Source organism: Mustelus asterias, chromosome 1 (genome assembly GCF_964213995.1).
Source record: "Mustelus asterias chromosome 1, sMusAst1.hap1.1, whole genome shotgun sequence".
NCBI lineage: Eukaryota > Metazoa > Chordata > Chondrichthyes > Carcharhiniformes > Triakidae > Mustelus > Mustelus asterias.
The window spans coordinates 76,392,513-76,406,436 of record NC_135801.1 but is presented as its reverse complement, the minus strand read 5'-3'; the positions used below and the strand labels follow the sequence as shown (position 1 = coordinate 76,406,436).

The 13,924-nt window shown below is 40.3% G+C and overlaps 1 protein-coding gene across 2 annotated transcripts in view; it reads left to right on the top strand.

Moving 5' to 3' along the window:
- prdm5 (PR domain containing 5) overlaps positions 1–13,924 on the top strand; it is a 301,678-nt gene that overhangs the window by 62,230 nt on the left and 225,524 nt on the right. For both annotated transcript variants that reach the window (XM_078214035.1, XM_078213941.1), the window contains exon 8: positions 10,459–10,538. In XM_078214035.1, coding sequence (XP_078070161.1) covers positions 10,459–10,538 — 80 coding nt within the window. The remainder of the gene's footprint in view (positions 1–10,458; positions 10,539–13,924) is intronic.

Sequence of the window (13,924 nt, the reverse complement as noted above, 5' to 3'; positions counted from 1 at the left end):
GTTTGGTTATGAGCTTTTCTTGCCACACAGAGCACGTGGGTCAGCTATGTTTCTAATCAAAGAAGATTTCAGCTTTTGAATGAATATTAAGTCTCCTTTATTCATTACACTATGGACACATTTTCCACACCTACTTATCACAAGGAAGTTGTAAAGCATAGAAAAGTTGAGACTTACAAACAGGAATAAGTTTAAACCACTCCACGATTAAATTTTTTCCTAATTCATGTAAAAGAGAAATGATTAAGTCCTTTAAAGGGTATGATGTGGGGGAGGGGCAGGGGAAGGAATGTTCTTATTTTCAAAGTGTAAAACATCATCTAGCTCAATAACTCTGGAGGGAAGCTCGGTCGAGGGAGTGAATGCCATGCTGTGGTAGGTCTCATCACCAAGTGTGTTGGGCCAAGGATAGTATTTCATGCAAAAATAATAGTAAATGTCTCCTTCACACATCCTCAATCCAATCAGTTTCACAGGCAATAACTTGGAAGAATGTCACTTTTCCCTCAGTGGTTCCCCAAAGACTAGTTAGATATCATGTATTGGTCAAACAGAGCAATAGAAATCACCTCAAAGGGCCGCCTTCCGCACTCCACAGTCATGTTTCAGTGTTCCATTTTGATTCCTATTAGACTTAAACCTGGATTGTTTAAAATATGTGAAATGGAATCCTATCCTAAAAGAAATCCTGTTGGATATGAGAAATGTCTTGAGGGATTCTGTTAGGTGATGGAAGACATAACTAAAAGTCTTAAAATGTTGTAGAATACATCCCAAGTAACAATTTCAAAAAGTCTTTTTTTTTTAAACCTCTTGTATGAGTCCAAGTACTGGAAGAAGTTAAAGTTATTAGTTACCAAAGTACCAAATGTAACACTAAACAGGGCCTCATTAGAAGTATGGGCTTCCGTTTGTTTTACGAAACTGGATCATGTTAAAATAATAAGATGGATTGTATCTCTGTACGTTTTTAAAAGATGCCAGTGCAATAGGCATGATCCGAAAGAAGACACTAGCTGGATGGAAATGGATTACAACGCAGTAACCCAGTCCGAGTTTCAGATGAATCCATAAACCCCAAGGGAAGTTGAATTATTACCGGGAATCTTTTACCACCCACCCAGCTTTTTTGATGTATGAAATATCTTCTTAATTTCTGCTGCCTGATGATGTAACATGATCCAGGACATAGCAGAATCTTGAGTCAGTGAACAAAATGATGCAAGGCTTGGAACAGGAATCAAATCTATGGGGAGTATTTTTGGTCTAAAGTATTGCACCCAGCTTTATCTGGTTTAAAAAAACAAACAGTTGGAATAAATATCAAGTAGAAAATACTGTTGACATTTTAATCTTCCTTTCATCGCAGCACATCTATGAATAATAGTATGTTCAGGGAAATGTGCACCTGTGATAAATGGTCCTTTGGACCAGTCTAATAAAATAATCCAGATTTGTGTGAATCTGGTGAATTTTACTAGCTGGGTCTTTTTGTGTATTGATAGTTTCTGGAGGTTGGAGGATTAGCTCGTCTGCACTGCTGTTTCCCCATAGCAATGAATGGAGCGACCCGCCCTGAGTGAAGAGAGTGAAACATCCTGCACTCATTAGCAAGAGTATAATGGAATATTGTCACACATCTTAATTAGATTCAAGTGCATTTGTTTTTGTGAAGGAATGGGTCACCACAATCAATGGCAAAATGGATAAACATATGTCAACCATTTGGCCTTTATAAGCAAGGGTGAGGAAGATACTCTGCAATTTATGGGCAGATGCATTGGTGACTCAGTGTGTCCGGGGGACTTTGAAGAGAGCATTGAGGTTTTTGTGTCACTGGCTCGGCCAGCATTTATTGTCCATTCCCAATTGTCATCAAGAAGGTAGTGGTGAACTGTTTTTTTGAACTGCTGAAGTCCTTGTGATATATGTACACCCACAGTGCTGCTAGGCAGGGAGCTCCAGGACTTGGATCCAGCGACAGTGAAGGAATGGTGATACAATTCCAAGTTAGCCTCGTGTGTGAGTTGGAAGGAAACTTGCAAGTGGTGTATTCACATACATCTGCTGCTCTTATCCTTCTAGTTTGTATTGACCATGGGTTTAGAAGGAGCTGTTGAAGGAGCCTTGGTGAGTTGCTGTAGTGCATCTTGTAGATGGTAGACACTCCTGTCAATGCTGAAAGGAACGAATGTTGAAGATGATGGATGGGGGCTAATCAAGCGGGCTGCTTTGTCCTAGATGATGTTGAGCTTCTTGAGTATTGTTGGAGCTACACTCTTCCAAATGAGTGAAAATATCCTATCACATTCCTTTCGAAATCGTGGACAAGCTCGGGGGAGTCATGGGGTGAGCCACAGAATTACCAGCATCTGACCTGCTCTTGTAGCCACAGTATTTATACTTATATATGTATTTATACTTATATATATATTCATATGGCTCATCCAGTTCAGTTTCTGGTCAATGGTAATCCCCAGAATGGTGATGGTAGGGGAATCAGCAATGGTACTGCTATAGAATGTCAAGGAGGGATGGTTAGTTTCTATCTTGTTGGAGATGAGCATCGCCTCGCACTAGTGTGGTGTGAAGGTAACTTGCCACTTATCAGCCCAAGCCTGAATTTTGTCCAGGTCTTGCTGCATACAGACACAGAATACTTCGTATCTGACTAGATATGAATGGTGCTGAACATTGTACAACCATCAGTGAGCATCCTGACTTCTGATCTTATGGTGGAGGCAAGGTTGTTAATGAAACAACTGAAGATGGTTGGGCCTTGGATATTACCCTGAGGAATTCTTGGGCCTGAGATGATTGACCTCAAACAATCACAACCATCATACTTTGTGCTAGGTATGACTTCTGCTAGTGGAGAGTTTCCCCTCCCTGGTACCCATTGACTCCAGTTTTGGCTCCTTGGTGCCGTACTCAGTCTTCTTTATGTTAAGGGCAGTTACTTTCACCTCGCCTCTTGAGTTCAACTCTCTTTTTTTGTCCATGCTTGGAGCAAGACTGTAATGTGGTCAGGTACTGAGTGGCCCTTAGTGAACCCAGACTGAGCATCTGTGAGTAGGTTATTGCTGAATAAGTGCTGCTTGATAGCGCTGTCGATGACCCCTTGCAACACTTTGCTGACATTAATTATTTTCAAGATCTTCTCATTATTCTTTTGCTACTACTGAACGACCAGTGAGAGGGAACCCTTTAAAATAATTAAATGGTCCATCCAATAGATTCTGGTCCTTTATGGTACAAAGGACTTTGATAAGTAAGCTGGAGCTCCTGCATCTGGTTCTTTAACTTCACCATGGCACATTACTCATTCTGAGAAGCAGATGATTTCTCATGGGGTGAAGCAGAGAATGGCCTGGAGGGGGTGATGAAAGAGCTGCTTCTTTCCTGGGGAATGTTTGGGGTACAGAAGTGGCTGCACTACGTTGAGGACCCAGGGTTCAGAATTCTAAGGAAATCTTGATTTCTGTGGAGGCAGTGGAGGTGGCCTCCTCTCCTGTGCTGCAGTTCATGGATTGGTTGGAGGAGTCTGCACTCCATGTATACAACAATGTGCAGTAGGGTGTGAGAAAATGCAGAACATATTGTTAACTAGCAGTCCATTCTAACATCTTGGGGCTGTTTGGAGGCTCTGAGAGCAATTATTGCTTCTGGAGTGGCAGCCAGGAATGTGTCCATGAATTTCCCTAAACAGCCTATCTCTGGCCTTTCAGGCCTTGTTTGGGATTATTCAACCTGTTCCCATGCAGACTATGGACCCATCTGAGCCAGTTGCAGTGTCCTTATACTGCTTAAAAGCAGGGAGATTTTGCCATCAAAATCTACGCTGAAGTGTCCACACTCCCTAAAGAAACCAACTTGATGATACTCTGAATGGGGAACATTTCTGTTAATTCAGTTAAATACATTTTGAATTGAGGTTGGCGATCAGTTTGATTGGAAATTGCTCGCTGTCCTTTCTGAGGTGTTCCTGCTTGAAAAGGCACCGAATCAGTAATGTAACATAATGTCATGCATCACAGACTGAGGGATTTATTTTGGGTAGGGAATTGGATAGGAATTAACCATTCTTTTATATAATGTTGTCCTATCAATATTAGTGATTAGAAATAGCAACTTAGTGAGTTTAAAACTTAAGTTGCAATCCAGATGTTCTATCAGTAATTCCTGTTTGGGATTGCGAGGAAGGAAAATGAATGTTAAATAAGACGGGGATCCTTTTTGCTCCTACCCCCAGTATGCATAAGCTATGGGTGTAATAGCTTTTTTGCCTAATCTTGGAAAGCTCTGGGGGGTTGGAGGTTTTGCAGACACTGAAGTTTCAGTAACAGTAGGAAGTTGCAGTTGCATATGTGTGTATGTATACACGCATAATGTGGACAGCTGAGTATGAGTAGGTCCAGCAGCAGGCACCATACAGTAAACTACTTTCTCTCTCCATTTTTTGTTCTCCTGTTTTGTCACTTTATATGGCTTTGCTTTATTGAAAAGTGTAACCTTACTTCAACCAAGAAACAGACTTGGCTGAAAATCTTAAATAGCTGTGCCGCCATCTTCATTGAATTAACTTCTGAAAGTCATTCCAGAGGGGTCTGCTCAGAATGTTTAGAAAACAAAGCTATAGGAAATGACTTTAAAATTGGAGCAATCTCAGTCTGAGATAGGAGAAGGCAGATAAAGTTACGTGGCAAACATTGGTGTAAGGCTACATCTGGGTGCACAGGGAGGAGTCCTCGGTCACAAATGGGAAATTTAGACTAGTTTGTAAAAGACAGATCTTGAATGACCACATTTCTGAAATGAATTTCAGTAAGATTACTGCCTCAGTATGCTTCTCTCTCTTTTTCCTCTCTCTCCCACTCTCTTTTCCACAACTCTTTTCCATTTACCCCCTCAACTTAACTCCATTTTTCATATTAACAATTTTCTCAGAGACCTCTTCATTTCACTTTATAAGAAATATTAATGCACTGATTTTTATATCACAAGGCTGCCCATTCAAGCACTCAATAATTTCAGATGTTAAATTGATATATTTGGGTTAAATTAGTTTTTGTCAATGGCAAAACATTGGCTCTGAGCAAATTTGCAGTCTGTTTTGCATCATTTCCAATTTTAATTGCACACTGATGAGCTCGGAGCCCATCGTGTGTTATGAACCTAGACCAACCCTGGACTTATTTACTGAGATTGTCAGACCATGCTTAAAACATGAATACAAAAGTAAAACACTCTGGATGTGACAATTTGAAATAAAAATAGCCAGGGAAAGGTTGCTGACCTGCAATATGAAATTGTTTTTTTTCACCCTGAGATGCTGTTTGACCGGGAGTGAGTGAAGAATGGTGCAGGAAGGATATATTTGGTCCCCAGACTAGCAATGCTTTTTTAAAAAAAATGACTCCTGCTTTTCCCAGTTGTGATGGTGTGTATGCAATCCTGAATGGTTCAAGGTGCACACGATTATCTATTGATGCAAGTGACTTGTATGATTCATAGGATTTAGTGCCCGATTACACCTTTGGTGGTCTATTCATTGAGGAGGGTGTGCATCTGTTCTCCAGTCATCGGGGGTTGGGATGAGCAGCAGAGTGGTGTGAGAGAGGAACTGTTCAACCATACTGGTCTCTAGAGGCCTTATAATGACAAGTGGCCTCCTTGTCTCTGTGATGGCTGTGTGTCTGAATCCCTGCCAGCTTAAGGGAAAATTCACCATACTGTGATGGGCCTAATGCAATTTGTAGTTCAGTGTTAGATGTGGAGGGTCTGATTTTTAATAACTTGAATCTGAATTATTCAGAATACTCATTTCTAATACTGAATGGAAATGAACATTAACCATACATTAAGGTTTCAGAAGAAAAAGTTAATGAGATCCAAAATGTATGACTCAACTAATGACCTCAGAGAAAGAAACTAATGAGAAATTAACAGGAAAAGAGGTGGTCTTGTAAATGTGAAAATTGGATTGGAAAAGAATATTTCACATAATTTCTGTAAGCACGTTCAAATGGTACTTTCCCTGATCAGGAACAAAGTTCTAAAAACTACAATTTTTTTTAAGTGTGCATTTAAATAGTTCATAGTTTCCTCTGGTGCTGCTCATCATCTGCATGAAGAATTAACTGGCCTTCCTAAAAGGAAAAGAAGCGCCTTGAAGAAATGAGGGCCAGTCTGGTCCAGGCTTCATTGACCTAATTGAAATGTTTGTCATTCCTGTCAACAGAGTTCACTGCAAGTCCTGAATAAACACGGTTTCCTCTCTGGTATTGTTTCTTAATGTTTAACAAGAATCTGAATTTTAAGAAATAATGCAACAATCAGGACCATCCTTGTATATCTGTTAATGCAAATTAAACTAGCAAAGCCCTGCGCTTCCAGTAAATGCTTTACATTGGGTGTAAAATAAATAGGAGAGTATGAAATACGTGCTCATTAGTTCTCGAACTGGAAGCAGGTCTTGGTACTTGGCTGGTTCAAGGAGTGAAGGAACGTGCAGCTAGAACAGGAAGTGAAATACATCTGGCAACTGACCTTCAACCTACGATGTAATATTTAGGTATACCAAGGGTGTCATGATTAATGGCAGGAGCTGGATAAAATTGATCTAATGGATGGATATTATTATTTAAATGAAGATTGAAAAATATATTGGATATTAATAGACTACTAATTAAATCACATCATATATCACAAATGACCTTGGAATGGCTCTCCGACTGTCATCTGTTCCTTTTGATTGGTTGGTTGTGGCATTTCATAATTATGTCTGGCAAATGACTTACAGTAGTAGAGCAAGTAAGTATGTGTAAACTGAGAAAAACAAGCAGCATAGAGGCAGCTTGTTCGTATTATCGTCTTTCTGTCAGATTATTTGTCTTTGGTCGCTAATTTTTCAGTTTATTTTTATCATTATACTGATGTAGGATTAATATATTAAATGTTATTGCTCACTGGGCTGCCAGTATCTGAGTATCCCAGAACCAAATGTGCTTGATTTACAAGTTAGGTGGTTTGCTGACATTTTTGTGGATTATAATAAATTGTAAGCTACACTACTGTTATATTCTTGATGTTTTACTCTTGTAAGTACTGCTGTTTGGCTGAAAATTGAATTCTGGTGGATGTAATTAACAAAAAAAAATCAATTACCTAAGTGAATCTGTTTTTTTTTGTATTACATAATAGTTTAGCTAGTTAAATCTGCAAGCCGCCTGGTCATCTAACTTGTAAGCAACAATACAGAGATCTGCTAATCTCAAAACAAAATGTTTTGCTGTTTCTATCCATTTCTCTTTTTATCTCTTTCTCTTTGTGTTCTCCACCTCTGCAGCAGTGCTTCTAATTACCTCCGTCACCGAAAGTAGGCAGAAGTGATGTTTGCAACCCTGTTTGTTAGTCTGTATCTGTTTGTAAACAATATATCTCAAAAAATCTAATGGACCGGTTTGAATGGAATTAGGATACAGATAGGGTATGGCCCAGTGAAGAACTGATTCAGGTTTGCGAAGATGCGAATCCTGAAATTTACTTTATAGGATCCGTTAACATCGGGTGATTTTAGAATGTTGTGGGTTGTTTTATTTAGAATGTTGCAGCTTGTCTCAGCTGCTGTGGTGGAATTTGTCAGAAAAGTGAGCAGAGTTTTCAGAGCAGTTTGTTGGATGTGGAGTGGCTTGAAGTCTCCTCAGTGAGATGGACTTAATTAGACATTTTTTTTTAAAGCTTTGTAGTTATAGAGTATCAACCAGGCAGGGAAAAGCCTGAAGGAAGAGCTGTGTATCTGTAATAAGGTTGTGTTAATACAGTGTGATGGAGGCATGCTTTCCACTGAGTGCCCCCTCAACTTATTTATTAAATTAGGTGGCTCAATGGAAAGACCCATTCTGTCCTTTAAAAGTTTATAATCCTCTGATCTATTACTTAGAGTTTAAGTAAGCTATGTAAACAATTTCAGAGTTCGTTGTGGCTACTGAATCCTTTTAGTAATTAACATATTTTGTATCTTTTAAAAGCTGTGTAGGTTAGATTATTGATTTGATTTACAAGTTCCCATGTCTTCAATCATGTTTAATTTCTGTTTTTAAACGAACTGAGAATTCCTATTGCTGAATTAAATGCACCATCTGATAGGAGGTTCTTTGCTATATCTATCCACATAAGCTAATGACGATGGTATCCTACATTGATAATGGTGACATTTCTGAAAGGGTTAAAATTATCTACGATTGCCACAATTATAGTCAGTCCTACTTAGTGGTGACATGAATGTTTTGGGATCATTTCAAACAAATATAACTGAGACATCTCACTCTGCTGCATTTCTTTTTGAATCAAGCTTTATTTGTGTGTCTATGTGGAAAGGAGCTGCAGTTATTTGTCTTAAATACTGGCAGTTGTGTTCTTTCCGATTGACATTGAGGAAAGATAGCAACTCGCACCTAGATCTGATTCTTGAGGAATATCCAGATGCTGAGACCATGCTTCCACTTGTGAAGGAATCTAGAACCAGGGGCACAGCTTAAAGATAAAGAATCTCCCATTTAAGATGGCGAAGAGGAGGAATTTCTTTCCTCAGAGGGTTGTTGTTATGTATTTGCTAGTTTGCTCTATATATCTCGTTCATCGGATTTATCTTGGAGCAATGCAAAGATTACACATTCTCAATCTTCAACCGGTTTATTTCCAGTACCTTAAAATCTCTCAGCACTTAATGATTTCTACACACACGCTTTCAGTCCAGGTTCCAGATCATTTTGCTTGATGTCAGTTACTTTAGTCCCACCTGCAAGTTTAAGCAATTAAGCACAGTGAACATAGACCAGTGAACAGACTAACACAGGCAAACAAATTCCTCTTTTGAATTTTGTACCCCAGAGTGAAGTGGAGGTTAGGTCATTGAATATGTTCAAGGCTAGGTTGAACAGATTTTTGATCTACAAAAAACAGAGGATGGGGTGGTGGTGGCAGACATGTGGGAAATTGGATTTAAGACCACAATCAGATTGCTAGGATGTTCTTGAATGGAGGCTCAGTGGGCTGAATGGCCTACTCCTATTTCTTTTAATTTTCTATTGCATAACAGTACAGGAATCTTGAGAGTTGAGGAGTGCTGTGTGATAGTTTATAATCTGTAATCTTTGTAATTTAGATCAATTTTGGCAGTTACTTCCACGATGAAATTATTTAGCATGCTCTAACAACAATCTTGTCTTAGTCAATTAAAGTGGAGGTAGTAGATGGTGCTATAAACACACATAATTTGCCCCAGTGCTTTGGGACTTCTTTTAAAAAAAAAAAATCTGGTTTCCTTGAAAAATAATTTTCTTAAGTTACAGGCAAGATTTTCCACACAACCCACTGTGTGTTTTGCAGCAGTGGAGGTGGTCAGCTGTTGGCCTATGGCGAGATCTTCTGGTCCCACTCCCACTGTTGTCAATGGTTTCCCATTGAATGTACCTCTCATCATTGGGAAACCCGCAGTGGGGATGCACCATTGACGGGACCAGAAGATCCCACTCATGCAAATGACCAGAAAGTTCTGCCAAAGTTTCTAGTTTTGGTTTGAATACTGTAGACCTGAGTGTGAGATGGGAGGGACTGTACCGTTTGGAGCACTGCTTGATACTTTTGGGAAAGAAGGGCAGGCTAGAACATCTCCTTTAGAGACATGGATAAGGGTGAATCTGTAGTTTGTTTATGATCTAAAAAAGGAGTAGATTTAACTCTCTCATTCTGTGTTTCCTTGTGCTTTAATTTTCCAATACGATGGGGATGTGCTTTCAATTTCTGATGCCATGTTTTACTGCATCTGTTGATCTGTTTAACAATGCTGTGTTGAAATATACAAATAATGAGTTTCAGACAAGCACTGGACGGATACTTTAAAAACTACAATGCTTTCTAACTTGCTCTTTGTTCTTTCACAAGGTTTAATGATATACAATGAAACTGGGAAAGCAATAAATGCCAATGTGCAACTGCAATGAGTTCATCTAGTTTAATTTTATTTCTTATCACCATTGCTATGAATACCCAAAAATATTGATGCATTCTTTGCCACAATAGGTCGTGGCTTGCACAGTTTTTTGCTCTGAAGACGTACTCTCCAAAATATCATAACATGTTTTACATCAGTATACACGCTGACTAGCCTCCTGTGCGTTTTATGCAGATGATGTTTCTATTTCTTATTTCCAGTTGGCTGGTTTAAAAAAAATGATACTGGAGCACTAGAACTTCAAATTCTACATTTTCCGAGAAGGGTAAAATTGCAGATATCCAGTGTCTATCAAATGACCTCTGAAAATTCAGTGCAAGTGTTCTGGGGCTTTACTTGCGCTTCCTTTGAGTAATCAATTGGTTGCGAAAGGTGTTATATAAATGCAAGTCATTTTTGTCTTCCAGCTTTAAAATGTGATTGTGTTTCTCTTCTGGCTGCAGGAAACTCTCGGAGGAGACTGATGTGCTCTGTGTGCAATAAAAAGTGTTCTTCAGCTGCAATCCTACAGGAGCATCGAAAGGTCAGGCAGACAAGAGACCCCCTTCCAGTGCTTGCAGCATGCCATGTTTGTGTTAGATCGCTGATGTGGGCTGTTTACTGGGGCTTTACCTGTTGGGTACTGCGATTGGGTGAATTAGCCTCACTGAGTCAATTCCAACTGCAAATTTTGAACATGAGTTGGCCTAGTTAATCTTTTCACTGATGGCTCAATATGAGAATGATGTAAATTGATATGCTGCCTTTCTTTTTGACTTTCCTTCTTGTGTATTGCGCACACATCACGTTGACTCAACCACAGGTTAGCTAGCTGTGCTTTTCAGTCAAGAAACATTATTAAGGAAACATGAACGTATTGCTATATGTCTTTTGCAAACTGGTGAGCTGATCTATACAGTGGGAGATCCATAAAGGTCAAAGCCATTGATCTTGCAGTCTAGGTTTCATTTTGCAGTCTATTCTTGCATTTCGATCATAGTTCAAACATGATTAATTTCTATGTATTTTTTCAGCCTTTGCTGAGCGTTGTATTGACTGTAGAAATCTTGAGTTGTTTCCTTCCTTGAACTGCCTCGACTGTAAGGCACACACACAAAAAACAATTGGCAATATTGGCAAAGCAATTGTGAATTAAGATTACAAGCCAATTAGATTTCAAAGTTTCAAATATTTTAAAATTGTATGATTTAACAATAAAAAGTGAACTATTGACCATGTGCAATAAACAAAATTGAACGCTGTTGTGCACTGGCTCTGCAAGTATAATGTGCTGCTGCAAGTTTTGGAATAGAGATAGTAATAAGCACATTATGTTGCAAACCTTGGCTCTTAATAATGTTGAAGATGAAATGTCTACTTCCATTCGGTTATAATGATTCCTTGCATCACTCACTGTTTTTTCCATTTCATGTTAAACATAAAGGATAAGGACAGTGATTCGAGAACACAGCAGCATGTCCGTGGGAAGCTGTGAAATGTTATGAATTTCAATGGTTTAAACTGAAAATTGAGAGAACAAGTTTTATACAAAAGGGAGAATGAATGATGCTGCATATAAAGCACTGGTCAATATTATGAGATTCTTGTTATTGTATGAACCTTTAGGCAATTATTACAGCTTACAGTACAGGAGGTCACTTGGCCCACTGTGGATGAGCTATCCAGTTATCGCTCTTCCTTCCCCATACCCAGGAACAAGTAACTATACAATTTTCTCATGAATATTATAATTAATTCTGTTTCTGTATAGAATGGCGGGCTTGAAAGGCTGAAGTGTCTACTTTTGCTCCTAATTCCTATGTTCCATGACCCTTTCAGGCTGTGCATTTCAAATTATAATTACTTGCTGTGTAAAATAAATCCTATTCCTTTCACCTTTGTCTCTTTTGCAAGACCTTAGGCCAAATCCTTTGTTTACTGACCCCTTTTGCCGGTGAAAACAGTTTCTCCTTATTTACTGTAAATTGTCAGGACTGAGTTGAGGAGGAACTTCTTCATACAAAGGGATATGAATCTGTGGAATTCCCTGCCCAGTGAAACAGTTGAGATACCTCATTGATGTTTTTAAGGCAAGGATAGATAAATGTTTGAACAGTAAAGGAATTAAGAGTTATGGTGAGTGGGTGGGTAAGCGAAGCTGAGTCCACGAAAAGATCAACCATGATCTTATTGAATGGTGGAGCAGGCTCGAGGGGCAAGATGGCCTACTCCTGCTCCTAGATCTTATGTTCCTCAAGTATGAGGAGAGTGAGAACAGGAATCGGTGGAGAATTAATGCGTGGCTGAGGGACTGGAGCAAGGGACAAGGATTTGGGTACTTGGATCATTGGGACCTCTTTAGGGGCAGGTGTGACCTGTTTAAAAAAGACGGGTGGCACTTGAATCCCAGGGGGACCAATATCCTGGCGGGAAGGTTGGCTAAGGCTACTGGTGAGACTTTAAACTAGAAAGGTTGGGGGGAGGGAATCGAAATGAGGGGACTGAGAGCGAGGAGGTTAGCTCGCAAATAGATAAGGAATGTAGACAGGGTAAGAGGGAGGTTAGACGAGTGAGGGAGAAGGGAAGTGCTCAGGCTGAAGGTCTGAGATGTGTCTATTTTAATGCCAGGAGTGTAGTGAATAAAGTGGATGAGCTTGGAGCGTGGATTGCTGCTTCGAATTGTGATGTGGTGGCCATTACGGAGACTTGGATGTCTCAGGGACAGGACTGGGTGCTTCAGGTGCCGGGTTTTAGATGTTTCAGGAAGGACAGGGAGGGAGGCAAGAGAGGGGGGGGAGTGGCACTGTTGATCAGGGATAGTGTCACGGCTGTAGAGAAGGTGGACGCCGTGGAGGGACTGACTACGGAATCTCTGTGGGTGGAGGTTAGGAACAGGAAGGGGTCGGTAACTTTGCTGGGTGTTTTCTATAGGCCGCCCAATAGTAACAGAGATGTTGAGGAGCAGATGGGGAAACAGATCCTGGAGAGATGTAGGAATAACAGAGTTGTCGTGATGGGAGATTTTAATTTCCCAAACATAGATTGGAATATCCCTAGGGCTAGGGGTTTGGATGGAGAGGAGTTTGTTAGGTGTGTCCAGGAGAGTTTCCTGACACAGTATGTGGATAAGCCTACTAGAGGAGAGGCTGTTCTTGATCTGGTGCTGGCTAATGAACCTGGACAGGTGGAGGATCTCTCGGTGGGTGAGCATCTTGGGGATAGCGATCATAATTCTATCTCCTTCACGATAGCATTGGAAAGAGATAGGGTCAGGCAGGCTAGGAAAGTGTTTCTCTGGAGTAAAGGGAAATACAGTGTCATCAGGGAGGAAATTAGACGGGTAAATTGGAAGGAGGCATTCTTGGGGAAAAGTACCGAAGGAAAGTGGAGGATTTTCAAGGAATGTTTGTCTGGAGCTCTGCATGACAACGTTCCGATGAGACAGGGGGGTGTTGGTAGGGTACGGGAACCGTGGTGCACGAAGGTTGTGATGAACCTGGTAAATAAGAAAAGAGAGGCGTACAGAAGGTTCAGAGAGCTAGGAGGTGTTAAGGATTTAGAGGAGTATACGCGATGTAGGAAGGAGCTTAAGAAGGAAATTAGGAGAGCGAGAAGGGGTCATGAGAAGACCTTGGCGGGTAAGATTAAGGAGAATCCCAAGGCTTTCTACAAATATGTCAAGAGTAAAAGGATGAGATGTGAAGGCATAGGACCCTTAAAAGGTGAAGGGGGAAAAGTTTGTGCGGAACCGTTAGAAATGGCGGAGGTGCTTAATGAATACTTTACCTCGGTATTCACGGTGGAAAGGGATCTGGGTGGTTGTACTGCTGGATTGCGGAGGACAGAAAGGATCGAGCATGTGGACATAAAGAAAGAGGATGTGTTGGAACTATTGAATGGCATCAAGGTTGGTAAGTCGCCGGGACCGGA